General features: G+C 34.5%; 1 protein-coding gene across 1 annotated transcript in view; it reads right to left on the bottom strand.

Annotated features, from left to right (window-relative positions):
- Positions 1–22,473, bottom strand: part of BBS9 (Bardet-Biedl syndrome 9) — a 343,165-nt gene that overhangs the window by 265,268 nt on the left and 55,424 nt on the right. The window contains exons 10-17 of the mRNA XM_080338643.1: positions 20,812–20,993; positions 17,045–17,121; positions 14,742–14,795; positions 11,647–11,749; positions 11,341–11,445; positions 9,345–9,359; positions 5,109–5,249; positions 2,830–2,925 (exon numbers count right to left, since the gene is read on the bottom strand). Coding sequence (XP_080194769.1) covers positions 2,830–2,925; positions 5,109–5,249; positions 9,345–9,359; positions 11,341–11,445; positions 11,647–11,749; positions 14,742–14,795; positions 17,045–17,121; positions 20,812–20,993 — 773 coding nt within the window. The remainder of the gene's footprint in view (positions 1–2,829; positions 2,926–5,108; positions 5,250–9,344; positions 9,360–11,340; positions 11,446–11,646; positions 11,750–14,741; positions 14,796–17,044; positions 17,122–20,811; positions 20,994–22,473) is intronic.

Here is a 22,473-nt window from a genome sequence, read left to right on the forward strand (position 1 = left end):
GTGGGGTAGTAAGTGACTGCGTAGTGCTTAGTTGTTTGCTGGGGTTAAACCACAACATGGGTTACAATGACTTTTGACACTACAACAGGTTGTCCAACCAGCACAACCTGTATGATTACCCTGCCAGCAGGTTCTCTGAAGGAAGTCTAGAAGATTTAGTCTACTTCTCAGTTAGGAAGCCCGTATCAACAAAAAACAAACAAACAAAAACCACAGCAACAATGTAAAAAACAAACAAAAAACACACACATGAACCCAAACAAACAAACAAAACCCAAAGAAACAAACAAAAAAACCCAGCCACAATTAGAAGTCAAGTCTTCTTGATATTATGATTAAAATAATGTTTTAAAACATTTCAAGGAAAAAACAACCGACCAAACAAACAAAACCACCACCTTAAAACTTTAACCTACATTGGGCAAGCTTCTTTTTAATATGAGTTAACTGTCAAAATGAACTTCAGGATGGGTTTCTTTGCAACAGTCCTCTTGACAGTCTGAAGTAACAACTTCAACTACTACACTGTTCAAAATGGATTAGCTAATACAACTAAAAACACATGTCAAAATAGATATCATTCATATTTGCAGTTTCAGCAGTGAAACCCAACTGTAACCTGTAGACTTTCATTCCTACATGTAGTTCTTCCCATTCAGAACTCAAGGTCCATTTGATAAGTGATATAGAAAAAGTTGTCTTCTTCAATTGTCAAAGATTAACTCCTTGCAAGGAAAACCAGAAATAAGGACTGATGAGTCCCAATGAACTTTTTTGTTTCTGAAACACCATTACTGCCAGTCACTATTTACCAACACATACAATTTCCTTTTTGAAGAACAATTCCACAATTATAATGTTACATAAGCAGTTTTACAAAATATAAGTTATATAGCAGAAGGAGGACATAATTTGATCTGCATTCATTAGTTCCATATAACATCTGTCCACTCAAGTACAACCATTTTAGTATCTTGAAATTTTACCAAACAATGCTTTTGTATTATGGATACTCTATTACATTTTTTCCAAACAGGTTTTCCTTAGGTAACATTTCAAATAAGCAACCCCCTCCTAAGAAATTCTGTACCCAACCCAATCCAATGCATGAAGAGGACGCTGGAAACAGGCTGCTAACATAGAAGGTGGCATCACACAACTTGTTTGTTTTCTAAAGTAAGGATTCCCAGACACAAGAAATGAGTAGTCACACTAAGAGAAACAGATATTTTGAATCTCCTTTGTAAAGTGAACTTCACAAGTAAAGCAGTGTGGGAAAGTTTATAGTAAGACTGCAAGTGTCATTCCTAGCTAGTGAATAAACAAACCTGAGAGGAAAAGCTTGAGGGTCTGGGGTGGGGGAATTAAAAGTTATAGCCTCACTAGAAGCTAAAATACATTCATTACATAGACACAAATTTGTCCCTTGCACAGCATCAAATTTAGCAACTATGCAAAACAAAGTCCAAATGAAAGATTTAAAATGTAATCTAGAAAAAAGTTAATTATAAATCCTATAAATTCTTTAGTTTTTAGAATCTACCATTGCATGTCTAGTTAGTTTAAACTGTTCAAGATCTACTATTTAAACACATATTAAAAACAAACTAACAATAAAACAGCATGCAAATAATGTGTACACAAAGCAATACAAATAAATTTGAACCTTAGAAATGTAAAGTGAATCTTGGTACAATGAAAGTTACTCTCCAGATGGTTTCTGTTTTTAACACAGTTGATTACACTAGAAAATATATTAAATATTATCTCATAGCCCACAGCTGACGCCACCAATATTTATATAACCCATCATGAATACTGATTTTTGAAAACAGTGAGGCAGATTATTTTTGTGTTGAAAGAATTTCACATCAACAAACTAGGTTCTGATTTCTCACTTAAAACAGTTTTCATAAAGCATTCACAGAGTGTTCTATTTGAACTCTATGCAATGCACAATAGGTACGCTAGCTTTTCAATTTGTTAGTCTGCTGTATTAAAAGAAGACTTTGTGCCCTGTTGGCATGGAAAATGCTAAACACCATTCAATTGGTCTGGTTCCAATGCACATGCCAAGAAAGAGTTTAGTAAGTGAAGCAGTTGTACAGGGCAAGATCATAAACTCTCCAAAATGAAGAGAATCGATCCCAAACTCACAGGTGGTCAGAACATGACTACTTAATTCACTAACTGCCCTATACAAGAGAAACTGGACCAGGTAACTGTATATCTACACACATGTTCATACATTCTGTAAACATAATAGGAAGGTTATTGGATCCATAATCCTATACTTAGAAAGACATATAGGCATCTAAAGATACAGACAGGCATTTACTTCGAGGCAGGAAAGCAAGCAAGTAGGGTCTAGACAATGCCTAATTGAAGTCAAGGATTACTGAAAGTCAGTGGAGAGTTAGAAACCTGCTTTTTAATCCCTTCCAAAATTTCAGTAGATTACTACTTCTAAACACAGGTGTTGAAATACCTTTGAGGAAAATAGGGGTTTTTCTATTATTATAATGACAGTGTCAACTCATGAAGAAAAAAAATGCTAAAAACCTAAAGAAAATCCAGTTTCTTCAGAGAACTGTCACTGTAGTGTACTATATTATGAGTATGATTTTTTGTTTTGTTATAAAATGTTGTGCCTTCACTAGTAACATTATTAGATACTTGAGAAAGGATACGAATCAGTTATTAACACTTTGAAACTCCTGTGTTAGTTCTCATACCGTGATTATCCTTCTTTTATGATCCACGTTCTCATTCCTTACATATATTAACTGATGATGAGGCTGCTTTTACATGTACACTAATAGAACTTACGTGATGTTTTTGAAGCAAGAAGAGTAGTTTTTGAACCAGTTAAAAACTGAAATCCCAGAGCATTTGCCTGGTCATCCCCAGATGGATCGACAAAGTCTGAAAGAGAAAATTAAATACGGTTTTCTATAGTCTGATACCACTACTCAACAAACCTCAAGCCACAGACAGGAATACATCAACCTTCGCATGAGTAATTTAGGAAAGGCAATCTGATGAGACTGCTTCTCTTCTTAAGGCTCAGAAGTTCACAACATCAGCAGTAGCTGGGTGTACCCTCCCTCCATTCAGAGGTGGAAGCTTAGCAACACACTACAGATTACTTTGAGGTTCAGTCTCTGTCATCTAAAAAGAATTCTGATTAGTGTACAGCCCAAAGACAACCACCTTTTAACAAATGCAAGGTCAACTTTAATTCAGGTATTTATGCAAAAATAATGTGGAAATTCAAATGAAAATGTTTAAGCACCCTCTGTTTTCAGTTTTCAGCACACAGCACACCACCTAGCTTGCTAAAACTAGCTACTCTGCAAAGTCCATGCAAATCCATCATTCTTTTCATTCCATGTAGTGGATGATACCAGCTTAAATGGCTCAGTTTTAGAGTACTGTATTTTACAAACTACTGCATGTCACCTCTCCTCCCAAACTTCCTCTAAAAATAAGGCAAAATGGGAAGCAGAAGAGACATAACTTTTATTGATTACTCCAAGAATCCAAAGTTCCTTCACTGATCATATCATAAAAGTGGGATGAACAGAAATCAGATTTTAATACCTTCCTCTGGAACACATTAGGCCTATGCTTTGTGCTACATTTTCAACAACGCATCCATAGGTTAAAAAAATAATAATGATAATGCTCTATTTCAAAAACATGTCTAAACAGAAATTCATACGTTTATTATTGCTTAGCCATAATGGAACCCTATGAGTAAAACCCAAAAATGTAGACCTTTGGAAAAAAAATTATTTGTTTCAAGTAAGTATTACATAGCACACACATTTGAGAGGAATTACATATTTACTCTCAAAGTGAAGAAAATCATACTACCAGAAAAATATAACCATGCCCACTTCACTGCTCTCAGACAAATGTACTATAAAAGCATTTCAAAAAAGAGATGCAGCTCTACCTTAAAAATATCATATTAAAGTTGTTGGTCCGCACAGCTTTCAGAAAACTGTTCCAGAACTTTTGGCCTCTGAAGTTCAGAAACTTAATCACTGCCAGACTGAGCTTATTCACAATCACTTTATAGCCCTGTTTATTCATTTCTTCTTGTGCTAATAAGATCATGTAGATCAATGATACAGACACAAAATATTTACTGAAGGCAACTGTATTCCATTTTTTTGCCTGTGCTTTATTAAGCTAAATTATTTTGTTTATTTTAATTCTCCTCTTCAAATCCCTAGATAATGTTCATAGCCTTTTTCTACACTTTTGAGCTTGAATTAACTTTTATTTAATACCATCAATGAGCACTCAGTGTGCTGATGCACAGTAACATGATATTAGTTTCCTGTGTGGCAACATTTTGTCTAATGCATACTCAGTTCTTTTTTGTTTGCTTATGATTGTATCATATTGTACCACAGAGTATTCCTGTGGTAACTTTTACCTCCTCAATCTCTTGCCAATTATGAGCACATAATTACAGCAGAAACTATTTTGATAGCATTACACTTTATAGTACCCAAATTCATTCTTCTTTTTCTGGTCCTAAATGGCACCTTAACCATCTTTCATACTATTTCAATATTCTCCTGAATATAAAATGTAGATCAGGTTTGTGCATCAGAAAATATCTCTAAGTACACATTTTTCTTAGTCCAAGAAAACTAATGAAACAATTAAATAAGATCAGCTCCAAAATGATATGTCAAGAACTTCACAAACCTTCCCCCAAAGCAACTGTATCCCTTACATACAAGATTTACCACTCTTTATTTGCTCCGCTTATCTTTTTTTAAATAAATGCCCATGTTTTCCCAATTACAACACCATTGATGTGATTTTATGTAAAATGATTTTCTGGATACATCAAAATTTGATCTATACCATGTCCTCTGTGTAAAGAAATCTGCAGTATTGCCAGAGACAGATATACTAGCCCAGATGGCCTATTATTGAAATATTATGCCATCATTTCTTTTAAAATATACTTTTTAAACATTTTAACATTAGCTTTGTTAAGTACCTCATTACTTTGGACAGACAAGCGATTCCTGTGGAAGTTACTGACACATCACCTATTATGGATAAAATCAAAGACTTACCTGGAAAAATGGTGAGAAAACTGATGGGAGGTTTATTGGTATCAATCGTTAGCTTGTGGTTTGCTGCTTTTGAAGGTTGAGCTGGAAAGCAAACTAACCGCAAAGGCAGTCTGAAGTTACACTGTGCAACATTCAGTACTCCTAAAATGAAAGAACAGAGATTCATCTTTTGTATCCATCTCCTGAATACAAGATACTTCATATTGCTGTCCTCAAAGAGGTATAACAAGATACTTTTAACACAAGTAAGAAATACATTAAAACAAAACTACATAAAACTAGATTTTTGTTAAATTTTCTACTTAAAATAACTTGAAATTTGAATATTTTTAATTACCTTTTCAACTGAATGGGAAAGCAAGAGTTACTAGCCATTCCACTGCATACCTGTATTTACACCAATTACCATGCAATAAAGATCAACATTTCATTTAATACTAGACAAACAATTCTACTTAAATATAGACTATACCTGTGTGATTACTCCTGATACTTTTAAACAAAATTGAAGCATGTACGTTTTCATCAGGAATATCACAAACTAAATCCTTTTTAATAAGAACACTTTTACTCTTTTTTTATACCCTTAAATAACATCTATGCAACCTTCATATAATCAGTCAGAGGCTTTGGCTTAGAAAAAAAATGTATCTAACAGAGATTATTACCCAAAAGTATGTGAAATTTTATCTTTCAACTCATTGCATCATAATAAAACAGAACTGTAGAACAAACTGCATCCTACCTTTGGTACTGGGATCTAATATAATATGCAATTTTATCAGAATGGTGCAAGAGGAAAGAGGAAGTTTTAACACTAACATTAGGAAATATGTTTAGTAGAATGAGTACAATATTTGCTCAAATTGAAACATTGTTTAAAATTGCTAGCAAGTCAGAAATTGCCAGTATGTTTTATGTGAAAGGCAAAAAGGGCTAGTTGCTATGAAATACAGAGTTCTTGCACAGTTGGGCAGCCAGATTATCGGTTTTTTGAGGAGGATTTTCTGATGAAGCAACTAACAGGGAAACCTTGTTTTGTTTGAATACAGCCACCACTACAGGCACCAATACTCATCTCATTGAGAACAGTATTGATGTCACAGCAGCAATTACTCATTCTCTCCCAAATAATCCATGAAAGTCAAACACTAACTCCAACACCCACCTCAGCAGAATTTAACAGAGTACATTTTTAGAGAGAATAGAGTAAATTACTGTCATGGATTATATGGAGACAGAAAAGTCATGAAAAGTTATCAGTCATGTAAGCTTAGCAGGTTAGTATAAAAATAGACCTCAACCAGTCAACAGGGATCCAAGCAACCTTTTTTGCTCACAACTTTGTTGCTTGGTGGATCCCTTCAAGTGAAAAATTATTTCTAATACTCATATCAGGGGAAAAATGTTACTAGAAGGCTCAGATCCATCCCTCTCATTGTCAATTCAATAGCTCTTTTGGCTGGCAGATAATGCCTTCAAGTAAGTACTCTGCAGCAGCTTGTGAAAAAAACCCAAATCACTGTAAAACAAGCAGAAAGCCCATTTTGAGGACAGGTCCTGAAAACTAGGATATCTCTGGATTCCAAGGAAAATTCCTGAAAAAATACTTGACAATAAACCTATGACCTTTCGGAATGATTCACTCAACCGTATCTTCATCATCTGATGGGAAAATTAAAATACTTTCTTGATGACAACAAAACACAAACATCTTATTATTGCACTTAAACACAAAGACTTGTCAATAGGAAAAAATTAGTGACAAAACTAGCCAAAAATATTTTGAAATATTCTTATTTAAACCAAGATGTTTTTCTTCTTGTTTCAAACCAGCTTTTCCTAGATAGCCTTTTCTCAGTCTGCCTCATTATAAACATAATTTTTCAAAGTTCAAATAAAAACTAAATCAAATAGTATCTGACTTTGGGAGAGGGCAGGGGATATTTATAGCTCATAAGTCAAAAACAACTATATATTAGAAGCAAACCAAAAAGCTCCAACAAAATCTATCACTACAGTGAAAAACTCTTGCTGGGAAATGTTTTCAGAATATTTCAGAATTTTAAATGGTAGTAAAGAAACACAAAGCAGCAGCAAAGTGTGGAGGCCAGAACTTCCTCAGTGCTTTGGTGTTACACCCAGCAACACATCTCCATCTAGACTGGTGATACATTGCACAATATACAATTTTAGCACTGTAATAAAGAAAAAATGTGATAACATTTCAGATCCTCTTCTAATTGAGACATAACAGAAATTTTGTAACATTATTGTGTAAGTTACTACTATTTAAAGGCATACTATGCACTTATCTGATAAAAGTAATAAAACAGTTACATGCACTGAAGATTTTACTTCCAAATTGTTCATTCATCCATCTTAATTATATACATACATATATATACATGTATGTAATTAAAAACATTAAAGCTCAGATCTCTGATTTAGGATATTAAATATTCAGATAATTTATACTTTTTCTGGTATTGATGTCCTTAAACTTAACTAATCCAGTGCAACTCACAGTAACCCAAGTAAATTTTGTCCCAGATAATTCTATCTGTTTACTGTGCTTCACAGTACTCTCTTCAACATCAAGTTTTCATCTTGAGTAGAAATTTCTTAAAACAAACTCCAAATCTTCATTTTTAGAATGTTACCCTTTCAAATTAAATACACTTATTTTATATAGCTTACTGATATATTTACTCTATTTTTTAATAATTTTAAAAATCACTTTGTATAGCAGATATCTGCCACATGGTGATAGCTATTCTTGCCAAGAATAGTATTCTATTGAGATGGTTCAAGCATCTGTTTCCTGTATGGCACCTTAAGGTCCCCTGAAATATCCAGAAACCAGAAAGGGGGAGAATCATTAACACAGCTATCTAGTCTATTACTTCAATTAGTATGCTCGTAAGAGCATATGTATTGAAAAGCAAGACTCAAATATGTATACATCTATATGTATACATTTGTTTAGGAAAACGGCAAAACTGAAAACACCCTTTCAGTTCTCTAAATCTATGACAAGCAACTTTTTCCCCCTTCCCAAAATGTGAGGGAATGTGTGTTCAATATATATTTTTTAAGTTAGTGAAATATCTCCTACAAGGACTGTATTTTTTCAACATATGTACACAACTACATTGTAAAATTACCCTTCTCTCTTTTTAGTCTTCCTATAAATAACCTAGCTTTCCAGTCTTGTTTTGTTTTTCAATTGTACCTTTCGCAAATATCTACCACAATCACAGCTAGGTTTTGTGCTGCTGGTATTCTCAGTTAGAAAGCAGCCTTTTAGCCTTGAATAAGATGTTTCCAAAAAGAACTGGAATGAAGAGATGTTAAATGACTTAATTCCCAGAGCTACTCAGTCCAAACAGTATGGCATTAGCTACAAATCCTTAATAGCTGTTTCAGTTGCACCAAAAAAACCTACAATTTAGCTGCCTAAATACTTGCTGAAACTCGAAAAAAAAAAACCTAAAAATATGGTAAAGAACATATAATTGTGTTTTCCATTTCCAATCTCAATTGACAAGGTACTTATTACCTTGCAAAATTTCTATTACATATGAGAAAATGCAATATACATCAGGCTGAGGGAGCTGGGTTTCTTTAGTTTGGAGGAGACTGTAGGGTGACCTTATTAATGTTTACAAATATAAAAAGGGTGAGTATCACGAGGACGAAACCAGGCTTTTCTCAGTGACAACCAATGGTAAGACAAGGGGTAATGGGTTCAAACTGGAACACAAGGGGTTTCACTTAAATTTGAGAAGAAACTTCTTCTCAGTGAGGGTGACAGAGCTCTGGAACAGGCTGCCCAGGTGGGTTGTGGAGTCTCCTCTGGAGACATTCAAAACCCACCTGGACACCTTCCTGTGTAACCTCATCTAGGTGTTCCTGCTCCAGCAGGGGGTTGGACTAGATGATCTTTTGAGGTCCTTTCCAATCCCTAACGTTCTGTGACTCTTTGATTCTGTGTATCACCAAGATATCTTTACTACTTTCTATTTTTCCACATGAGCAATTGTCTTTTTATGTCTAAGCCTCATTTACTTTCAATTTTCTCAGATATCCACCTCTTCATAGCATCAAATCAAGGATGATAATAATAACTTATAGAAATAATAAGTAAAACCACAGGTCCCTTCCAAATCTGCTTTATTCAGCATATGCTGTCACTCTGAAACCATTCTATCTTTGCACTTTCCATTTACTCACCTTCAGGATTGAACTCTGCCATATAACCAGCAATGGGACAAAAAAAAAAAAAAAAAGAAGAATACATAAGATGCTAGTCAAGATAAAAGGGAAAAGTAGTAACAGGTTTTAAAGAACTTAAGCCACATTTGCTAAGTAGACAATGCATAAAGACGTAATACTAGCCAAAGCCCAGACATGAGACCACATTCATCAATAGTGCAATCTCATCCAACTGAGTGACTCATTAACCTTCAGCTGTATGAATCCCACAGAGATACACTGAAGACTGATTTGGCCACAAATCTGGATAGCTTAAAAAACAAAAGAGGAAAAAGTCCCTATTCAGACAAATTTAAGTTACAAGGGCACTTGATTTTTGTTTACTAGCATATTATACTTAAGAATTTTATTGCCTTGTACAAGTAACACTGCTATTTGTATGTAATTGAACAGAATTATCCCAGCTTAATAATTTAAATGAATATCCAAAAATTTAGCAAGGCCTTAATTATGCTTTTGTATTTAGAAGTTTTCCAACTTCTACTGTTAAAGGTAAGTTTCTAAAATTTCTTCTACAGTTCCTCCCAACCTAATATCTAAAATATAAGTGTAAGCTTAACTAGCATCACCTGAAAGAAATAATACATTAATTTGCTGGTGAGAAATACCCTTTAAATTTGATACTCTGGTCTTGCAAAGCAAAATAACAGAAGCAAAACAAAAAGCAAGCTTTCAAAATCAGAGGATCCAAGATACTCAAAAGTATACTGCCTATATGGTTGTACCACAAAACGTGTCTAAAGCCCCATCACTAAGCTGGACAGTTATGAAAGTACTGCATCTCATTCACAAGGAACAAGCAGGGTCATCGCACAAAGGGACTGAAGTTGTGTAGGCTGTTTGTGTGGGCTCTCCAGAAAAAGGGAGGAGCATCCTTCTCTCCCTCATCCTCTGCACATACCTGCAAGACTCATCTAAAGAGGGTAAGATTTCTTTAAAAATACGAGTTTAAGTTTTGGCTAGAAATAAACATTTCTATCATCACACAGACTATCAACATAAACACAATGGTTCAAGTGAGAAGTGATGTGAAGTAAAAGCTTAAATAAAAGTGTCTACACAGGATAAGGTACTCAAGACCACCACCCTTCACAGAAGCCCTAACTCCACATGCATGTCTTTGATGCCAGTCCGCTCCATGTCACCCTTCCATTTGTGTTGGCACAGGCCTGTGTTTGCACAGTGAAACAAATCAGCAAATCTGGCTGAGAAATAACTGTTGATTGTGTGAGCACAACAGGGGAGGAGGTGCAGAAGCAAAGCCAAGCAGTGAGAAGAACAGACAGTTTAAACTGGTTTATGCTGCATTTAACTTAACATGGAAGCCCTGCCTAAACACAGTTTCTCAGTAGCCTGACAAATTCACAGGGCTGTGTGCAGAAAACTGAGCTAATCAGTCATCGGTTATGGATAGCAGGGTAAATTTACATGTTCTATCACTAGGGTTGTTAGGGCATAATAAACCAGAATGACTTAGTTTCTATTACTTTGGATTACTTCATTTGTTTAAAATGAGTATGTTCACTTGTTAAAAGGGAAATGAGGAATAATCACACCCAATGCTTATTCAAATCTCCTCCTCTGTGGCAAGGCAGTTATTGTCACATTTGTTGGCAGCCCAGAAGGCTGAATAGTCATAAAGATGTAATTAACTTCTCACTTGAGGAGCTGGTCCCTTAAAAGGCAGCACAGAAGTGAATTGATAGGATAGGGTGGGAAAGCTTGTACAGCTGCTTCCCCTGCCATGAGCACATGATTTTACCTCTTCAAAACCAATTAGGTAACTTAACGATGCTATATAAAATATTCACTAAAACTGAAGACTAGACTCTGATGGACATTATTTCTTTAATTAATGCTGCCTGTAATGTATTTCAAAGAAAATTTTATAAGAAATATGTAAAGAAAAAGACTTCAAAAAAGGCAAAACAAGTTGAAATCTCCAGTGGCTTACCTGTTGGTGTATTATATGAAACCACACAATTTCCTTCAAGTTCTGATGGAGCACAATTCCCCTTCAAAAAGACAGACAGGACCACAGTTTCAGATGCATCTGGTTCTAAAAACAATACAAAATTAAATCAAATAATAGGAGCATCCAAATGAAAGCAACATATTTTCTAGTGTTTTGGGAAACATTCTACTAAACTATGATAGTTGTTTCCATCAGTTCACATTTATCAAATCACTGGATATGCTTTCAAACATTCTCAGAAAAAAAGTAACATGACACAGATGTAACGGTACTATAATAATTTACCTAGATCATCCAAGAAGAACTGATCACAGGTCACTGCTAATGGAGCTTGTACACATACTACCAGGTTTGGTTTCTGTGCAGTCACTCTGCTCTGTATTGTTACCTAAAACAAGTGACATAGAGGAGTATTTAAAGGAACCAAGAAATTGATCACTGTATAACAAAAAACAAACATAACCAGCAAAAAGATATTAAAAACTTGTAAAAAGCAATTCAGCAACAATGTTTCAGAATCCAAAATTTCAACTTTAAAACCAGTATTTTCCTTTTACAATTCTTATTTACTTACAGCCAATAATAAAACACAATAACTTGAAAGGCTACAAAAAACTGAGGGGATTTCTCATGTTCTTCGTCATTTTAACCTAAGACAAGCTAATGTTGAAGTGTTAATTAAAATGTTAATATTTTCCAAGTGTCACATGCATTTGTTCTAATGTAAATAACATGTTACCTCTTTCAGGTGACATTAAATTAAAAAAAAAAAAGCTAACCAAAGAAATTACTTCCTTTAACTGCAAAGACAAACTCACAGTTTTCTGAATAACTTCAGAGTCAAGTTCTATTTGATTGTTCACTGCAAACAAATTCTAAAATTCAATATATAGGATTACCCAGCACAACTGCAACACTAGGTTATGAGAGCTAACCTAACCATAAACCTGGAATGACTCTGGCTGCTTCTATTGTAGGCACTTGTTTCTCTGCAAAAAGGAATGGATATCAAAAGAATGTCCTTAGCTCAGATCCTAAATGAAAGTATAGTCACGATCGAAATCTGAATGTGGTCTGCATATACGTAGACCATATCCGCTATCTATTATCATCTGGTTTGTATTGTTGGTCTACCAAGAAGCTCACAGCCAGGTTAAATCAGTTTAGGAAAATATTATTAGTTATAAAATTACTCAAGTGTTAGGAAGTTTGACTGCCTTATGAGAATTAACATCAACATTTGTTTTGGCTTAACCATACATTTAGGCTGTAAACAAGTCCTCAGACCATCCATCGCTCTTAATGCTACCAAGGAAAGATTGTGTCTAACTCAAGTAGATGCACATACATCAGGTAAACTTCGCCCCATTTTCTGAAGCCAGAATCTCAATAAGATGAACAATGAACACGGAAACAATAGCCTTACAGATGCTATGCCAGTTAAATGAACTAAAAACATGCAGATATGAGACTGCACACTTCAGAATTTATAATTAAGACAGTGACAGTTAAAGTTACAGGCAAATGCTACTTCAGTGCATTTCTCAGTTATGTTTGGCTTTGTGGTGCACATAGGAGCCTGAAGTGAATAATTCTCTTATCCAGAACCTTTTGTCAAAAGTACCTGATTTTATTAAAACTCTTCAGACAGGCCTGTCACTGGTGCATAATTAAATTTAAAAATTAAGTTTTTAATAGAAAAGTAAGTGTCACAAATTATGGAGGTTTGATTTAGAACACAATGCACTCCCTGCAGATTTTTTTGGTACAATGATCACCATTACGATGCCAAATAATATTCACTGGTAACATTACCTACTTTGCAGAAGACATGTAAGGTAGGCATTTACACACTGGTTGCAGTTGTACAACTCAAGAAAATATTTAATTTTAACATTTATCCCATTTGTTCTCAACTTGTCCAAATTCAGTGGTTAAGTTCAAATTACTCTGACAGGAGCCATAACATGCAACCACCATGTACAAGTATTTCTTACTTTCACAGGAACCAATGCTTATAACTTTGTAAATATTAAAGAGTTTAATCCATTAATCAAAAGGACTTTTCCATCAACTGCAATTAATTAGAATGGAGACATATGAAGATCAGTTAATTGAACTTTTCACAGGAAAAAATATTCTGGAAAGAACCAAATGCATGATAACACCTACACTTACTATTTTTGTTTTATTAGAAGGTATAGGATCTCTAAACAAGAAAATGGAAAAGAAAGATTACCAACTCTATAAAAACCTCCATAGTCATTTTAAAGTGTTTGTCATTGATCTTACAATAGCAATGAGCAGATGAGGGAGAACAACGGAAGTTACCCAAGTTTCCAACACTGAAATCATAAACATTCTCCAAAACTTGAATTTGGCAACTATGAACACAATACTTTCCTCTGTAATAACTCACTTACACAATATATTGGCTCCAATGTAAACTAAAAGCTGATCAATTCATAACTTTCTCTGGAGGTAACTTAAAATTTACATTACGTATTTTGAGGTACCCTAATTTTCACAAGCAGCCTGATTCAAAGTCCAATGTCATTCATCTGAACTGCATTGAGCAAAACTGTCACAGACTTTATTAGGATTAAGATTTTACCCTGTATCATTTTAGCATTTAAAAATGCAGGTAAATTTGTTGGACTGAGTACAACTAAACCACAGTAGTGTAATGGAATCTGGTTCAACAAATAGTCCGGTTACCCGCTGAACTTTTCTCTCAGAATGGAGGGTTCTCAAAAATAAGGTTCCACTGATATTCCTAAAAGATACTCTCAAACTCAGAAATGAAAATCATTATCCTTTTTAGGCAATACTACGGAGAAACTCCACTTGCACACATATGCATGTGCACACACACATTTTCTTTAGAATCACTTAAAGGCAGCAGCTCTTATGGAGGACTGCAATGATGTCAATTTTCAAGTTAGATTTTTCTAGCTTTTTTTTTTTCACTAGCAAAAGCGGTGAAAGTCTTTTTACAAAAGAAAGTCTATTTTTGTTTATTGACAACTAAAAAGGCAGCTGGAGATAATAAACTTCACATTTTGAGTAACCAGATATTTATTCCCTTTGAAATGCATTGGAAAAATCATTCTTATAACTTTGGAAACAACTTCCATCCTAATCATGTTTTTGTGTCTGCTTCTTGATAAGCCTATCAAACTCCAATCACTTTCCAACTTTGGTAGAAGGCTTGCTAGAATGACACCTTGTTATATTAAGGAGGAAAAAAAATTACATACATATTGCATTTCAAACATTACTCATTTTCATGATCGAAGTGAAATATACAGAAAGTGACAGGTCTGTTTAAATTTGCCACCACTAATTTTGAATGCTACTGTTTGAGTTAGGCACAGTACCTTTACTGTCACTGATGGTACTGCCTCTGCTTTTACCTCACTGTCAATGGCTTGCTGTGAAGAAAAAGATGAAAACAGAGTAAATTCAATATGATGAATGAGTGGACACAATGCAACAGTACTTTCCTACCATCAACTTGGTAAACAGGGAATTAACAGTAAAGGACTTATCATTCCTATGACAGATTAAAATACACAAAATACATTTCTGAGTTCCTTCTGAAAATGTAAAGCCTCTGCTTGAAATTCCCTGTAAAAAGGATAGCAAAAGGTCATGAATGTTGGGTACATAAGAAACTAATACACTTTGATGTATATATGAAAATTTGAAAATGCTTTGTTTGGCACACTACTTTCCACTGTATATTTATTTAAATTCTGGAAATACCTTCTGTTATTCAGCAGGGAAAGGTGACTTCCAATCTGCTAACATATTGTATACGTACCATAGTTTGTACTATAAAATCACTACACACTATCTTATAATCAGAAATATATTTTGAACTTCAAAAGAAAATTATAGCAGATATCTTGCTAATTCTGCTAATTTCTTTTTCAACAGGCAATTCCACCTAATTCTAAATCAATCCTGACCTTGCAGTCTATTTCAATATCTTATTTTGTGCTTATATTTCATTTTGTAATAGGTCAGTCCCTACAGTTTAAAAAAAAAGTTCCTGTTTGTTTAAACTATATTATATTAAGGAAACACTTCACTTCTGCTATAATAGCAAATTACTGACTTGAACTTACACCTTCTCATAATAAAAGAGTAAATTAAGAATAACCTGATGTCCTCCACCCACCCTCCTTTTCATCCCAACATGCCAGTATAAGGTCACATCTGCAAAGTTCCCAAGAAGTCAGAAAGTTGGTAGGCTCTCTGGTTCTAGAAATAGGCCTTTCCTTTGTACACTGTGTATCTTTTTCGGTTGAAAAAGTGTAGCTACTTTCATACTAGCTTGCCATGCCCACTGTCTCTGGTGACCAGCAGTTGACCCTGAAGCCATAGCAGGGGTGCAAAGAGATTGATCCTCACCTTATTCAGCTTTCAGAAATCAGCTGGACTTCCTGGATCAGAGGCCAGACACAAGAGGTGGTGTCAAATAACCAGAATGGTTCTCCACTTGCTTACCTAATCCATTTTAACACACCTATATCCTCTTTGCTTTTACCACACACATAGCAATTTAAATCTTTTCACAAATGCTGAAGTAGTATCTGCAAGCCTGTAGTTTCCAAGATCACTGCAGAAGCCCTAAAATTGTTCCTACATTTCCTGAGTTAATCCTTTCGCATAAACTGTAATATTTTTGCTTTCTAGATGGCTACTGAAGGAATTTCCAGCAGAGCCTACCACACAGGTAACTGACATATACAGACAGCCTTGGAAAATAAAGATTCAAGGCTGTGGTTCAGCTGATACTGAGTTACTTACATGAAACAGACCATTTGCACCTGGAAGGTTGAGCAAATGAGCAAAGCAGCATTAGAGCATCCTATGGATCTAGCAGTTCTAAGTGTGGTGAACAGATTACTGCACCATGACACACTGTCCTTTTTTCCACAGACAAACGCTAGGACATTAGCACGCATTATGAAGAGGTCTCTTTTTTAAAGAATAATAGTAATAGCAGTAATAATAATAACAGAGTTTAAATAAATATATCAAATATATAGCTAAAAATATTAAAAAGCAGCTCCTTGTATATTTTTTAAACAGTAAGTAGCCCTCAAAATCAGTTTTGCAGAAATTAGTGGGCAGAAATGACTAATTACAGATGTTCTAGTGCAATGAGTATTTTCTGAAGTGTTAAAGTGAAAAGTTTTGAGACGCTATTAGCTCTCTTGCGTTTTAATTTGAATTGATTTTTATAAAGTACATAGGCATACAAGATGAATAAACTAATTCGGTTGCAATGATGCCTTGCCAAAGAAAGATTATTTCTTATAATGCATGGTTTGTATATTCTATCTTTAAACTATCCACAGGGTGACACTTCTACTGTTTCCCTCATATTATTAACTGCTCAGCATTACAAATGATTCTAAGTTCTCTTTCACTTAAGTTTGCTTAGCCAAGAATCTAAAGGTCCCTAGACAGAAAATATTAAATAATTTTAATAATTCTAATTAAAGTCATTAACAGAAATGCATTCTAATTGATGGATAACTGGGGGCTATGCAGAAGCTCAGTCCCACAAATATAAATAGGCAATAATCACTATCCACGATTAACTATTATTTACTCATGTATGAAATCAATGTTTTCAGAGTGATTTCCTTTTTATACAGGTACATACAGATTCTGCATCCAAATCAGGTGAAACTTCTGCTGTAACAATTAACTTTCTGTGTTTTTCAGATTTGGGTAAAATATCTAAAAAAAAAAAAAAAAAAAAAAAGAAGTAAATCAACTCTCCTTTAGCAAACATGAGGCTATGTTTCTAAAAATAACACAATATCAACAACATCAAGTTTCAAACTTACATCATTACACCTACTAGTGTGCAGGAAAAAATAACAATTTATATGATTCTTGACCAAAGAAACTTCCCAATTTTATAAGATTTCTACAGCCAACCTAAAACTGGACCTCATTCTGGATTTCTGATTCATGTATGGAAAAGGACTTAGATGCCTTCTATAACAAGATTTCACACCTACTATCCATGATCTTCAGAGATTGTATGGAATTGTTAAACTTCTGTCTTCACATGCATATGCTAAGACACCTATAAGAAATAACCATCTCCAAAATACACACTGCACATCTCATGGATCTTTCACGTAAATAATTTGATAATGAATACAACAGACACCGAAAGATTCAGTGACTAATAGTGTAAAATTAAAATAGATCTTAAAAATTCCTGTGCGTAAGAAGGTATACAAAAGTTTTATGTACAGAACATTATACGGCACTTGGTTACAATATACTACCTGATGTTTTCCAGGACTGTCAACATACAAAGGAAAGAATGCTACGAACTCATATATACTCATGACATAAAACCTTATACCGATTCACAAATGTACAAAGGCTGAAAGGATTAAAAACTAGGCACTTAAAGACCATGAGAAATTACATAATCTCCTCTTAAGAGTCCAGAAGTCCAGCTCTACGGAATTTGCAATTATCTGAAAGACCCTTTTATTTCTTACTACTAAACGCATCAGAAAACAAAGAAAAACCCAAACAGGAAATGCATAGTTCCTAAGGTAACAAACAGTAAAAGACTTAATGCAAAGGGGAAATTAACATATTAGCTGAATAACTGAGAGCATGAGCACGTTCAGAAAGCTGCAAGAATTGTATTACACATAGGGTCCTGAAAATGACCCAGAACTAGTAGGCAGCACATTATCTCTTTGTAAGAAGAAAATACAGAAGACAGAAAATCCATTTTCTTTTGCTCAGAGAAATATACCTTCCTTTACTACAAGAACAAGGCAAAACAAAACACATTCCTCCAATACCACCTACCAAAGAAGCCTATGCCTGCTTCATAACTGCCACAATTGCACACAACTGGTTCTGACAACCACACACATCTCAGTACAACCCATTCCACTGCCACAGATAAGAAAAGATCTTTTTCTATCCCTTCTTAACCAACTCTCTTCAGGTTCCTTCTTCAAGCAAACTATGACGCAAGTTCTGTCATACAGTCATTTTTCTGTTAGAAATACAACAGAGATCACAACCAAAGTTTACATACAAGCATTGGCTTTTTGTTACTACTAAACTGAGCCAAAACACCTACGTTTAACCACTTATGTCATTCCGACTGATGCAACTAACAGTAGATTTAAGTTAGTATAATCGTTATGATTTTAAAATATTTCATCAGTTCATAATGTAAATCCATATTCTTCAAAATGTATAAAACAGCTTAAGTTCAACAGTTTAATGGACAGAAATACAAATGGAAATAACTACTCTAAGGTGGTTTTTTTTATATGATGACCTAATTCTAAATACCTTCCATGTTTGGAAGTCAAAATGAAACAAAGAAAAATTATTTCCATATAAGGGTAGATATTTTCAAAACAACACAAGCTCTTACTGCACAAATGTGAATTCAAAAGACAGAAAAGTCGACGGCTCATTTTAAAGGTCATGCTTAGGACTAACTTAATGGTGACCAATGTTCAAAAGTGCTTTGTATTCAACTAGACATGATTAGCAGGTATTTTAAGATTTAGCTAAAGTTCTAACAAAAAGGCCAAAATGAAACAAAGCCAAAACATCCAAAACTGAAAGGCATTCTTCATAAGTAAAATGTTCTGTTGTAAAAAAGGTTTTCTCAAAAATTTTATATCCAGATAAAGCCAAACACAACATCATTGGAGCAACTCTCGACAATGTAAAGAGCATTCATAAAAACTCATGTGAAAACACTACTGTAACACTTCAGATTAGGAAGATTGAGGAAGAAAAAAAAATTAAGAGGAAGAGAGAATAGGGAAAAGATCAATAATATTCATAGTATACTTGACAAGTCATACTAGACAGTTACTAGAAAAGTTATAAAGGACAGCTATGTTTCCTTTCTCTCTCTTTAGATCTTCCACACATATGCTAAAACTGAGAAGATGCTTCATTTCAAATGGATTTATTCCTTTCATCATGCTTTTCTTTCCTTTGGTTACAATAGCCATACAAAATTGTCAAATACTTATTAGAAAATGCTGAAGGGTAAAAAAAAAAAAATCAATGGAATTTAACCACATCTATGTGCTTAAATAGTCAATCATTAAATTTGTAAAATAAAAAATAAAAAAAAACCACAAAAAAACACAACTAAACAAACAAAAAAATAAAACACCACCTTTTATCAGTCTGTCATAATAATGTACAAAGTTATATGCAATTACAAAACAAAAATTAGGAATTTTTGAGTTGTAGAATCAAGCTCACAGCTACACATAAATAATTTCTTCTTTTCTAGGGATTTCAACTGTGAGCTCTTTTGCTCTGTTTTTCACACAAAAAGTCATGACTATTTCTTTAATGCATTTTAAGAATTTGCCAACTATCATCAGGAAAAGATTTTAATTGGTTCTTTCTATTTGTCTAAGATTTTTCCGTAGTTTCCAGTAAAATCACATGCTTGCAATTCCCTATGCAAGTCAGATACACTGTTTAAAAATTCAGTTATGAAAACACAAACTCTGAAGGATCTCTGTAGAAATGATGTGCCCTTACTTGATCAAAACCAATCCAAGTTATTAGCAATGTATGTAAATTCCAGAATTTATCATGATTAGTTATTTGGGCTTTGATATCTCTCACTATGTTCTTCAAATACAATCACTTTTGAAAGAAATTAAAGCAACAGAAAAGTTGCTTTAACAAAAGTCATTCTTTGTTAATTGCATAACTTAAGCCATTCGTAATAATAAAACAGAATTTGGCAATACTTTTGCTCTCTCTGCAGCCAAAGTTTAGCAGACTGTTGCTGGGAAATTCCTTAAGTTATCTTGCCTTTGGGTAGTATGTGGACTGTCAGTTTTTTCTCTGAACGCTTGCACTAGTGAGAATTATCTGCACCCTGGTGTGAAAGGAATGAGGAAAGGCTGAGGGAGCTGGGTCTCTTTAGCTTGGAGAAGAGGAGACTGAGGGGTGACCTCATTAATGTTTACTTATATATAAAGGGTGAGTGTCACAAGGATGAAGCCAGGCTCTTCTCAGTGACAACCAATGATAGGAAAAGGGGTAATGGGTACAAACTGGAACACAAAAGGTTCCACTTAAATTTGAGAAGAAACTTCTTCTCAGTGAGGGTGACAGAGCACTGGAACAGGCTGCCTAGGGGGGTTGTGGAGTCTCCTACTCTGGAGACATTCAAAACCAGCCTGGACGGCTTCCTGTGTAACCTCATCTGGGTGTTCCTGCTCCGGCAGGGGGATTGGACTAGATGATCTTTTGAGGTCCCTTCCAATCCCTAATATTCTGTGATTTCCCGCAGAAATGTAATTATGGTTAAAGTATGAAAATAAAAGTGCTAAAAGGAAATTCAGGTGGTTAAAAGTATGTTCAACTGTAGAAAAGGGAGAAGTATACCTTGTGCTTTTGTGGCCTCCTTGATGCTTTTCTGCAGCTTTTTCATTTCAGCATCGAATTCTTCATAGTTTATTTCCCTAGAATCAACTCTAGGAGCCTGGAAGACTGAAGGATCAGTTCCAAGGTAGGAACACTGAAGATGACCATCGTCACTGAGAGTGACTATAACACCCTTCAAGCCTCTGCATTAAAAAAAAAAAAAAGTTAATTGAGGAACTGAGACGAATCACAAAAGCAATAACATTGAATCTATGCTGCTTTTACTGCTCCATCTACAAATATAACAGAACTTGCTGTTGTTAGTTAGATTATTTGATCAACAGAAAACAAAAATATTTATTCTTTAATTCAGATGTGATTATTAATATTACTCCCATTTATTGCATTTACACCTAAGAACCAATCTGTGCTCGACAGATGACTAAAACATCACCCAAGTATCTCAGAATCTGTATAATCAAGACAGGTAATGGAAAGTGTCAGAACAAACAAGCTGAGTAGACAGCATAGTTGTAACCTTTTACTCAAAAATTGTTACTTAAGTTTTTCGAAGTATGGATATTTAGGCTGGTATTCAGGAGGAAGACTTAGCTAAATGGAACACCAAGGGAAGGGAAAGGATGCAACAGAAGAAACCACTAATGGATGGAATGTGTTCACAGTGAAGACAGCAGCAGGACTTTGATGGTTTCAGTAGCTGTCGTAACCCATTTCTTTGCCTGCTACTGCAGCTACTGTGCTGGCTTCAAACCTTGGCTGGCTCTTCCTTGCAGCATCTTTCCAAAAGGTATCCACGTGGATCCATAACATTCCCCTTACACAGCGCTGGATCAATACAAATGAGTAGTTTATTAGCTACATTATAGTCTCTTTTCCCTCAAGGGAACAATACTTCATTGAACTTACTCTTACAAAAATCTCACCATTTTGTTTATCTGATCATGTATGATGCAAATGCGAGATGTAGGAAAGTATTTAACAAATTATGAGACAACAGGGAGTACTGCAAACATTTTGCTTAACCTGAAGAATTCCTAAACAGAGGAACTGATCAGTAAAGAAAGACTAGCAATAGATGTTAACAGCAAAAGTTAGGAGAAAGCTTAACTTCCAGTTTATTTTTTAAAATGCTTACTCTTAATTAAATTAAAAGCTTTTATTTATTTTCATAATCACGAGGTGACACAGTCATACCAATAATTTGCTCTTATTCCATACTTTTATAGCAGACATTGCCTTTGCATCAAATACAACTGCCATATAAAGCGGAGACAGATCAAATTTAATTCTTAGATATAGGACTTAAATTTTTATAAGAAAGCCTAGCACACTATCCCACTAATCAAAGCCACATAAAACACTTCATTTGTCTAAGTGTTCAAGCTATAATTTATAAAGAATTAACAAAAAATCCTTTAACTTACATATGCTGACACCTTTCAAGTGCCTGCTCTAGCATAATCCTCACTAAAAGCCAGATATCTATATGAAAAAATGGAATTCTCTTCTGGTTTCCTATGTAGTCTTGTAGTATGGCTCCAGTATACACAGATGGAAAAACCTCATTCCAAAATTTTCCAGGGTAACAGTAATTACAAAGTCAAAGAGGTGTCACAAATTAATTTTGATAACCGATGGTCCAATTGGATGATCCAAAATGCC

The sequence above is a fragment of the Nesoenas mayeri genome (genome assembly GCF_963082525.1).
Source record: "Nesoenas mayeri genome assembly, chromosome: 2".
Classification (NCBI taxonomy): Eukaryota; Metazoa; Chordata; class Aves; order Columbiformes; family Columbidae; genus Nesoenas; species Nesoenas mayeri.